At 45.1% G+C, this 10,527-nt stretch overlaps 1 protein-coding gene across 1 annotated transcript; it reads right to left on the reverse strand.

Annotated features, from left to right (window-relative positions):
* Positions 1–8,168: 8,168 nt before the first annotated feature.
* Positions 8,169–8,744, reverse strand: Rfpl4a (ret finger protein like 4A). The gene has a single exon (XM_020174266.2). It carries the CDS (start codon positions 8,742–8,744, stop codon positions 8,169–8,171), a length of 576 nt encoding a protein of 191 aa, XP_020029855.2.
* Positions 8,745–10,527: the final 1,783 nt, after the last annotated feature.

Raw genomic sequence — 10,527 nt, forward strand, 5'->3', positions numbered from 1 at the left:
CAGGGGCACTGTCACCCTGTCTAGGGTTCAAGATTGAATGTCTTAGCTCAGCTGGTGAATGGTAGCTGCTTCTTGCATGAGTGCACTGTGTGTTTGGGATGAGTTGCTCCCTAGGAAGAAGAAATGAAAGGTGCCACTTCTGTTATATGCCTGGGCTTCCTGAGCCCCCTGCTGGGGGTTCCCAGGGTGGGTCAAGTGGGGCAGGTGGGGCTCTTTCTTCTGCAGAGCATCTTCCACAGCTCAGCTGGGTAGCTACTCAAGTCAGACTCTCCTGAAAAAGGGTGTTTCGTGATTTCATGCCTCTGGCTGATGCATCTCCTCATGCGAGAAGTCTGCTTGTTAAAGAACAGGTTAGTGCTGCTTGTTGGAGACAGGAAGGAAGACTATCCAGGATCATTGCATTGGTATGGGGGACCTCTGCAATAGGGTTCTGCTCCAGGGTGGAGGTTTGGCTCAACTCTGAATGCAGTGTGACAAGTGGGGATTTATAGCCAAGGTGCAGGGAAAGTGAGGGAAGCATCAGGGGTGAGGGGGACTCTACTCATTGGATTCTCTTTGATAGCAGGCTAGGGTGATCAGACATCACCTGGATGCTGAAAGATGTGTGGAGTGAGTTGTTGCTATACAGCAGAGTTTCATGTGGAGGGTGCAGAGAGGCCTAGGAGAAGGTGGGAGCAAAGTCTGGTCAAGTGAAGAATATGTCAGGCTCGGGGGCCCGAGCTGTGTGTTGGGGAGGACAGAGCAGTGTCCTGATCTGGCATCTGTGCAGAGGGGCTCAAGTGGACAGACACCTCCTCAGAGCTCTTCTGGGATATGGAAGGGGTGGGTCTGGCCTGGCCTGTGCATGGTGCTGTGGGTGGCACAGGTGATTGCTGGGGCTGGGAGGATGGGAGTTGCTGCAGGTCTCCCTTTGCCACAGCTTCTCACCCAGAAACTTCTTCCTAATATCCGCAGACCACAGACCAGCCTCTATCTTCTGCCTCACATCCCACACAGTAGGATGCACGTTTCCTGCACTCAGAGTGTCTGTTTTGGCAAATGGTTTTGCTGGCACCTGGCTGAGGTGGCTCTGCACATGTGTGCAAGAGACTGGTGGCCTGATGCCCAGCCAACTCCCTGCAACAACTTATACTTTGTGCCTTCCCATCCCAAAGATCACAGCCCTTCACACCCATAGAGTTCCAATATACTGTACATGGAGAAGTCATTCCTTTTGTTTCTGACTGGAGGTGTCTTCACAGTTCTAATTTTAGGGATAATTATTTGTTTTGTCTGTTAGTTTAGATATTTGTAATTTCAAAGAGCACTATTTAAAGGTTTTCCTTAAGTACAAACTTACTGGGGGTTTGAATTTAGGGCCTGGTGCTTTACCACTTAAGCCACATCCCCAGCTCACTTAATTTTAAAGTTGCTTTTCAGATAGGGTCTTTGCCAGGGGCTGACCTCAGACTGCCATCTCTGTACTAATACTTTCCTTCTAGTTGGGATGATCAGCATACCACCATGCCTGGCTTATTGATTGAGATGGGGTCTTGAAAATTTTTTAATCTACTGCCTTCTGAGTAGCTGGGCTTGCAGACATGAGTCACCTTAAATACAAATTTTTAAATAGATTTTTTGCACTGCTGGGGATCCAATTCAGGGCCTGGTGCATGCTAGGCAAGCAGTCTACAACTGAAGTATATCCACAGGCCTATGAGTGTTTGCAGGAGCACAAAGGTAGACAAATACTTGATACTTCACACCCCTCCCCCCCAAGCCTAGTGATAGACTCCCCAGTTTCTCCCATCATTCATATTGAGCCAACCCTCCCTGGAACTTTTTTTTTTTTTTAAAGAAGATAGCTCTTCTTTAAAAGAGCTTACTATTAAGAGCTACAGCCATGGCACACTCGTGGGGAAGCCCCTGGCCTCAGTGAACCCAATGTGTTCAAAGGAGAAAGAGTGGCAGAGAGGAGGCTGGTGAAGTGACTTGCAGTATGGCCTCTGTGTTGTCTTGGGGAATGTTCTAATCCTCTGTGTCAGTTCTCCCTTCTCCATGTCTAGCCTATCCCTAATTAGGCATCAGCTCCATCCATGACTGGGGGAAGAGGAATCCAGTTGTCACAGGAAGTGGTGTCATGGGGGCAGTGTGTGTGTGGGGTAGGGAGCTTGAGGTGTCCAGGTTATGGGTTTGCAGTGGAGGGGTGGCACAGGGGTCCAGAGGGACATCCTGGGTTCCTACCTTACTTGGAACACAGGAGTTGGTGCTGTAGAGTGTAAGTCCTTTGGGACACTCTTTTAAAAAATTTTTATTTTTTCTTGGCAGTACTGTGGTTTGAACTCAGGGCCCCTCATGCTTGCTAGGCAGGCATGCTACCACTTGAGACACTCCACCAACTTGGGCCACTTATGTCTAAGGCCCTCCTCTCTCTCACTCACATAACCATTTTATATCTCTGGCTTTACTCCATTTTCTTTGAAAGAAGTGGAAGAAATTAATAAAATGTCTCTTGAATCTGGTGGAGTGACTTAGAGATACTGTTTTTTTCCCCATTTGTAAAAAAGGAGACAATATGAGAAAACCACCTGGAATAGTAACCCACATAAAGAAGGGACTATAAATGGTATTTATGCTGCATCAGTGAGACCCTGTCTTAAATGAAATGAATGGGCTTAAGTGGTAGCTTGCCTAGCAAGTACAAGGCCCTAGGTTCAAACCCCAGTACCACCAAAACCAAAAACAGAATGACTAAACAAAGAACGACAACAAAACACCTGAGCTTTCAAGGCCCTACCTGGCTTGTAATCAGACATTGATTTCACATAGGATGAATGAATGTATTCAGTTTTTCATATGTCCAAGCCATATTTATTCCATTCTTTCACTGTTTCAGTAGAAAATATTTCCTGTGGTTCTCCCCTCACATGCTGAAGTGGTCATGTCTGAGGCAGACTCTGAGGAGGGAGAGCATGTGTGTGCCTTGGTCTGTGTGTGTCTGCCCAGCACAGCATTGCTGCAAGGTGGGAAGTACCTCACCCTGGAGTGCATGCTGGAAGTGTTCAAGCTCGTTTTGGGGGGAAGAAGGAGGTAGCCAGGAATCCTTAGTTATTTTTTTAGGTAGGATCCTGGCTGCCCTGTACCTTAATCCTCCTGATCTCTGGTTCCCTCCCAGGTCTCTGGAATTACAGGTATGCACTGCCATGCATGACCATAAGTGAGATTTTTTTATTCTGCTACTTCTGGGTAAAGTATTGGGTGGAGTTTTGAGTCTGGTCCAGCAGAGGGCACCAGAGACTGACCTGAGCTTGCAGCCCGAGCAGTGCAGGGTTCTTGGGGAAACAAGTGGGGAATCCCTTTAGGAGCAAGTGCTCCTCCTAGGTAGCCCGCAGACTGGTGAGTACAGAAACTCACTTCCTAGAAACCCTGATCCTCTGCCTCCAACCTCCTTTTCCCTCACAGACACACTTCTCCACACACCCTCTTAAGAAGTATCCATGTGTCTACACTCTCACTCACTCATGGCCTCAGCCCTTCAGCCTGCTCTGCCCCTGCAGCCCAATGTGCCAACATTGTGCTCACACATACACTCTTCTCCCGGGCCCCTTTCTCATCCCAGATGGACAGGTGAGCTGGAACATTCTCTTAATATACACATGCTGAATTGTGTCTTCCCAAATACATATGTTGAAGGTCTAACCTCCAGTCCTTCAGAATGTGACTGTATTTGGAGATAGGGCCTCTAAAGAGGTGATTAAATTATGATGAGGCTGTTATGGTGGACCCTAATTCAGTTCACCAGGCATCCTTATTAAAAATGGTTAGGGTTGGGTGCCAGTGGCTCATGCCTATAATCCTAGCTACTTGGGAGAATGAGATAGGGAGAATCAAGGTTCAAGGGCCAGCCCGGGCAAATAGTTCTCGAGACCCCCCTGCTCCCTGCCATCTCCAAAACAACCAGAGCAAAATGTACTGAGGGTGTGGCTCAAGCAGTTAGAACCCCCAGTTCCACCAAAAAATAAAGAGATTTAGGGCTAGGTGAGGTGTCATATGCCTGTAATCCCAGCTACTGAGGAGGTTCAGGTAGGAAAATTATGCCTTTGAGGCCAGCCTGGGCAAAAAGGTAGCCCAGGTTTGGTTTGTCTTAAAAACCAAAATAAAAACAAAGGGACTGTGGGGGTAGCCGAAGTGGTAGAGTACTTGCTTAGCATGTGTGAGGCTCTAGGTCCCCCCGGGGTGTGGGGGGCAGAGATTAAGACACAGACATGCACAGAGGGAAGACCATGTGAGAACACAGGTTAAGATGGCTATCAGCAGGCTGGCTTCAGTGACTCACACCTGTAATCCCAGTTACTAGGTAGGTAGAGATGAGAAGGATCATGGTCCAGGCTGCTGGGGCAAAAAGTGTGAGACCCTACCCGAAAAACAACTAAAGCAAAAAGGGCTGGGGGCATGGCTCAAGTGTTAAAGCATTACAGCCTAGCAAGTGCAAGGCCTGAGTTCAACCTCATTGCCACCTTTTCCCTCCCCTCCAAAAAGAAGATGGCTATCTGTACACTAAAGAGAGAGGCTTCAGGAGACACCAATATGGCAAACTCCTTGATTTTGGATTTTCCGCCTCCAGAAATGTGAGAAAATAAATTTATGTCATGTAACCCACCCAATCTGTGGGACTTTGTGATGGAGCCCTAGCAAATGAATAGTTCCCACTGTGTGTAGGAATGCATCCACTCACACACTCACACACAACACTCTTGCTCTACCCCCACCTCTGTTGCACAAGATCAAATTTGTCCCTCTCAAGTCCCTGCAATGTCATCAACCTATCTCTCCTCAGTGGGGGTCCTGAATTCCCCCAGTCCCAGTGCTAACCCTTTCTCCTAAAACATAGCATACAGGGAGACTTGTCCTGGCCCAGCCTCCCATTTCTGCCCCTGGGAGATAAGCATTACAGGTGCTCCAAAGATGGGCTGGCATAATAAACTTTCCAGCAACAGCCTAGCTATGATACTACACGTCCATGTGGGAGACTAGGGAACCCAGAAACAATGGAAAGTATGGGAAGACTTGCAGATGGGTTGCCCTTTGTGTTCTTCAAGCCACATGCATAGGGCTGGGGCATGACTCAAGCAGTAGAGCACCTGCCAAGCAAGTGCAAGGCCCTGAGTTCTAACCCCAGTACTGCCGCATGTGGGAAGCTGTGGTTGGAAGCCTTGCTGACTTGAGTGTAACCTCATTGACCAAATATTGAACTTCTCAGGTGCATGCAAACACTTAAGGAACCAGTCTTCCAAAGAAATTAGCATAGACATAGTTACTTATTACTGGGAGGTCTGTTTGTGGACTTGTCCACAAAACTTGGTAGGTGTTGGGCCCAGATGGCTCACGCCTGTAATCCTAGCTACTGGGGAGGCAGAATTCAGGAGAACTGCAGTTCAAAGCAAGCCTATTTAAAAAATACCCAATACACAACAAAAATGAGCTGAAGGTGTGGCTGAAGTGATAGAGAAACTGCCTAGCAAGTGTGAGGCCCTGAGTCCAAACCCCAGACCAAACCCCAACCAAAAAATAAACAACAAAACAAAACCCAAAAACTTAATTGGCAAGTTTTTTTTCCCTACCAGAACAAAAGAAAAAAAAACCCAAACCCCAGACCACTCAGAAGAAAATAAAATGTAGACTTACTACATAACACATTTCCTACCAAGTCCTATTTCCCTCCTAATCACTAGACAGAAGAAAAAAAAAGGATCATTGTCCAACAAAAACAACAAAACGATCAGTAGAAACTGAGTCCTCTTGGGCCCAGATGTGGGTTTAACAGACCCAAATTTCAAAGCAGCTCTTATCCATACAAAAAAGATGAAATAAACATGTTCAAGGAATCAAGGAAAGTATACTAAGAATAACTGAGCAAATGGGGAAATCTCAAGAGCAAAATGGAAATGATAAAAAAGCTGAGTGGAAATTGTAGGGCTAAAAAATTAGAAAAACTGAATGAAAAATTTAGCAGATGGAACTGGGCACCAGTGGCTTATGCTAGTAATCCCAGCTTCATAGGAGTCTAAAATTGGGAGGATCACAGTTTGAAGCCAGCTTGGGCAAGAAGTTTGAGACCAATTGGTCTCAAAACCAATTGGTGAGTGTGGTGGTCATCCCTGTGACAGTAGGAAGCATAAAATAGGAAGATTGCAGTTCAGGCAATCTTGGACAAAAAGTGAGACCCAATTTCCAAAATAACATGCCTAGCAAGCATGAAGCCTTGAGTTCAAATATCACTGCCACCAAAAACTTTAGTAGGTGGGACTATTATAATTTTTTTAATAGTGCGTGGGATGGAACCTTGGGCATTGCACTAAGTATACCCCCAGCTCGTTATCACGATTTTAATTTTTTTGGCAGTTCCAGGGTTTGGACTCAGGACCTTGTGCTTGCTCCACAGGTGCTCTAGCACTTGAGCCATGTCCCAGACCCTCATCTTTATATGGCAGAAAATAAAGTATTGTCCAATTGAAAATCAGTTTGAAAAGACAGTAAAAGTTAAGAATGATCTCAAGGCTTGCCTGGGTTCAACTCCCAACACTGCCAAACCTAAAAAATTAAGAGTGGCCTGTGGGACGATATCAATCATCAGAACAAACGTGTAATTGCTGTTGAACAAAGAGAGGAAAAAGAACAGAGAAATTAATTGAAGAAATGTGTTGAAAACTTCCAAATTTGGGTGAAAAACATCAATCTTTTCATCCAAGAAGCTTAACAAAATCTAAGATTAAATGAAAAATTATACCCAGATATCATTAGAGTCAAACTATAAAGGCCAAAGGGTAAGAGAAAATCTTGAAAGTAGCAACAGAAATGTCATAAGGTTCAGTTTTCCAACTCATAATATTCACATTTTGTCCTGGAATATTTTTCCAGTACTGGAATTTGAACTCAGGGTCTACACCTTGAACCACTCCACCAGCCCCCTTTTTTTGTGAAGGTTTTTTTTCGAGATAGGGTCTTGCAAACTATTTGTCTGGGGCTGGCTTTGAACCTTGATCCTCCTGATCGCTGCCTCCTGAGTAGCTAGGATTACAGGCATGAGCCACTGGTGCCTAGTTTGGCCTGGAATATTTTTTATGCCTTTCAGGATATTCAGCAACATCTTTGGGCTCTACTCTCTTGTTTTTTCTCTTCAATATTTGTAGGGTCTTTTGTGATGTCCTTTTTTTTTTTTTTTCGGTTGTACTGGGGTTTGAACTCAGGGCTTTTGCCAGCCCTTTTTTGTGTTAAGTATTTTCCAGATAGGGTCTTGTGAACGATTTCTCCTGGCTGGCTTCGAACCTCAACTCTCCTGATCTCTGCTTCCTGAGTAGCTAGGATTACAGGTGTGAGCCACCGGTGTCTGGCTGGTAATTTCACTTTTGATTACAGTTTATCTAGAAGTTTATTATTTTGTTTTCACATAGTTCTAGGGATTTCCCAGGGTTCTTTCTCCTGTTTCTGATTGCTAATTTGTTGGGATTAGGGAACAGAGCACATATAATTAAAAAATTTTAAATTAATGATCTAAATTAACAGGGGGGGTTGTGGGGTTGGGCTGGTGGTTCACACCTGTAATCGTAGCTACTCAGGAGAATCGAGGTTCCAAAAAAGGGCTGGTGGAGTGGCTCAAGGTGTAGGCCCTGAGTTCAAACCCCAGGACCTCAAAATAAAATTAATGATCTTTCTTATGAGTACATATGTCCACCGTTGGTGGATACTCAATGTGCACTTGAGATAAAATTGTAGTTTGCAAAGTTACTGGGTGGAACTGAATACACACACGTACGTTTTTACTGTTTATATAAATCTTGTTTCCTTATCATTTAGAAAACCAATGACTGGACATAACCAAATTTTTATTTAGTTTATAAACTTCACCACCCAATACGCTGTTATTATAGACAATAATAAGACATCTGCAAGTATATCTAAAAGCTCTGAGTCTTAATGGGAACAGCAATAAAAGCATAAATCCCAAAGGAAACAACCGTGCCAACACTTTATATGTAAAACATTTCCCCTACCTAATAAAATTAGTATTCATGAAATGCTCCATCTTTGTGTAATGCCTTTGCACCACGGGTGTATTGAGCAGACAGACATTCTTAGCTGTGGCTGTGAGCACAGGGCAATTTCCTACAGGTGTGTTTCTGTTTGAAGGTTTATTTGTGTGGCCCAGGAGAAGCTGGAGGATGGAAAATGCCTGGATTCATCACAGGACAGATGGTCAGGGGGTCTTGTTTCTCCTGGGTCGCATTTGCAGGAGTAAAGAATGGTCGCAGTGATTCCTCTGAAGAAATGTCAGTGAATGTGAAGATATGGGTCCCATCTCTAATGTCACAGAAGGAAATGTTCCCCACCTCCACATCCAGAAAGACCCCCAGTCTTCGAAGCCCGGGATTCACGCAGAGAGGAGTCATAGGTGTGGTGCTGGCCGCAAAGAGTTCCCCGTCTCTCAATCCCACAGTCCAGAAGCCATTGTCCGCAGCCAGCACAATTGCCCCTTGTCGGTTAGCGGACTCTCTGCAAACACCCACATCCCACTCTTTGCTTCTTCCCACATCCACCTCCCAGTAATGACGGCCAGAAGTGAATCTTGGGGAGCCCAGGATGCAAATTGATTGGTTGAATCTCTCAGCACACTCCTTCCGATCCTGCTTGACGTGCCCACAATGGACACTCCTCAGGTCATTAGAAATGACGAGGTAGTTGTTAGCTGTGTCCATGTCAAAGGTCATATCCACTGTGGAAAGAAAAACCAGTGGCTCAGCAAAGACATGCTTCTTATAGGCGGTCTTTGCTGTGCCAGTTTAAATTTCAATTTTGAGATTAAGCATTTGCTTAATATGTACTAATAAAAGTAGGAAGAAAATTGAAGTTTTCCTCTGCAGTCACTGTATCCATTTAGTCTGGTTGACTAGCCAATTGCATGCGAAGTGTTTGCTTTTCTGGAATTATAAACAATGAACAGATAACACTTGGAGCTCTGAGAGGAGAAGGGTTAACTCTGGGCAAGTCAAAATCCTGGAAGGGATTTCTCAAGGACCCTAGTTGGGGTCCTGATAGCAGTTGAGATTCAGGACTTGTGGGGTGCCATAGTCTGGATGTTGTTTCAGTATGTCCACCAAGGAAAGCAGAGATGGGCTCAGAGGACAGATAAACTTGGAAAGGTCTTGCATGGTATACTGCCAACATGTCCAAGTAGCCCTTAATATTAGGATGTAGGAGAAGACCTGCTTATCCTAAAGAGATCCCAAGATGAGCCAGTGTAGACCCCAGAAGGAACCGTTGAGACCAGAACCCAATTATCTCACTTGACTTCCTAATGATTTGGCTGAGTGGAACAAGTTAGAACAATTGAAGATGTTGACAAGGATGAAAAACATTTCTGGGACAGAGTTCAGCATCCTAAATTCAAGTTTTCAAGGAGGAAGAAGTAAACCATTAGAAAACATTTTTTTTATAGTTCATGTCATAGATGGAGATATGTGAAAAACACACTAATTGGACAAACACCCAACAGCCACCATTGACAATAAGATTCATTATACCAGGCAAGAGGAATAGAAAGTGGGAGAGGACCATGCATATTCCAGTGAGCCTGGGTACAGGAGTCTGGTGTCTGGACTAGCTTCCTGACATAGCTGAGCTCCCATCATCCATTTCAACTCTTCCTCCTTCCTTTTCTCTTCCTCCCTCCTTCCTTTTTTTGGGCAGTACTGGGGTTTGAGCTCAGGGCCTTCACTTGCAAGGCTGGTGCTCTACCACTTAAGCCATGCCTCCAGTCCTTTTCACTTTATTTTGGAGATAGGGTCTCTTTTTTCACCCAGGCCAGTCAGGATCATCACCTTCCTATTTTACACTTCTGGCTGTAGCTGGGGTGACAGGTACACACCATTACATCATACCCAGCTATTGGTTGAGATGGGGCTCTCAAGAACTACCTGCCTGGGCTGACCTGGAACTGCCATCTTCTGGATCTCAGTCTCCAAGGAGCTAGGATTACAAGTGTGAGACCTTGAGGCCCGGGGTTTGGGAAATTTTTAACAGCTGTTTACCTTGGAACTTCTTCATCCTTGGGTTCATCTGTAGAACATCTTGCAGCTGGGGCTCTAGTTCCTTGACCTTGGAAGCCACCCTCCCCAGCAAGAAAGCAGTTTTGATGTCTTTCTTCTTAGAGGCCACAGAGCAAGAGGGGCACAGTATTCCCTCCCCATGGGGATCCTTCTGTAGTGATCCAATGCACAGGAGGCAGCAGACATAGCCACATTTCAGGTACATGGGGTTTTCAAAATACTTTAAGCAGATACCACAGGTACATACATCTTTAAAGTGTTTAGCCATGACCGGTGTCTGGGGAAAAATGCATACAATCTTAGAATTTCCATGAGTTGAATGACTACCAGTCTTCATAGGGCACTTTTATATTCACATGCAGTGACATAGCACGTGCCTGTCTGCAGTCACCAGTACTAGATTATGAAGACACAATGAAAACACAAAAATGACCCATGACCCTGA

The sequence above is a fragment of the Castor canadensis genome, chromosome 16 (genome assembly GCF_047511655.1).
Source record: "Castor canadensis chromosome 16, mCasCan1.hap1v2, whole genome shotgun sequence".
NCBI classification, from domain to species: domain Eukaryota; kingdom Metazoa; phylum Chordata; class Mammalia; order Rodentia; family Castoridae; genus Castor; species Castor canadensis.

What these genes read in the sequence shown, in the direction of transcription:
- Rfpl4a (XM_020174266.2), bottom strand. Translation starts at nt 8,744, where the DNA reads ATGACCTTTGACATGGACACAGCTAACAACTACCTCGTCATTTCTAAT.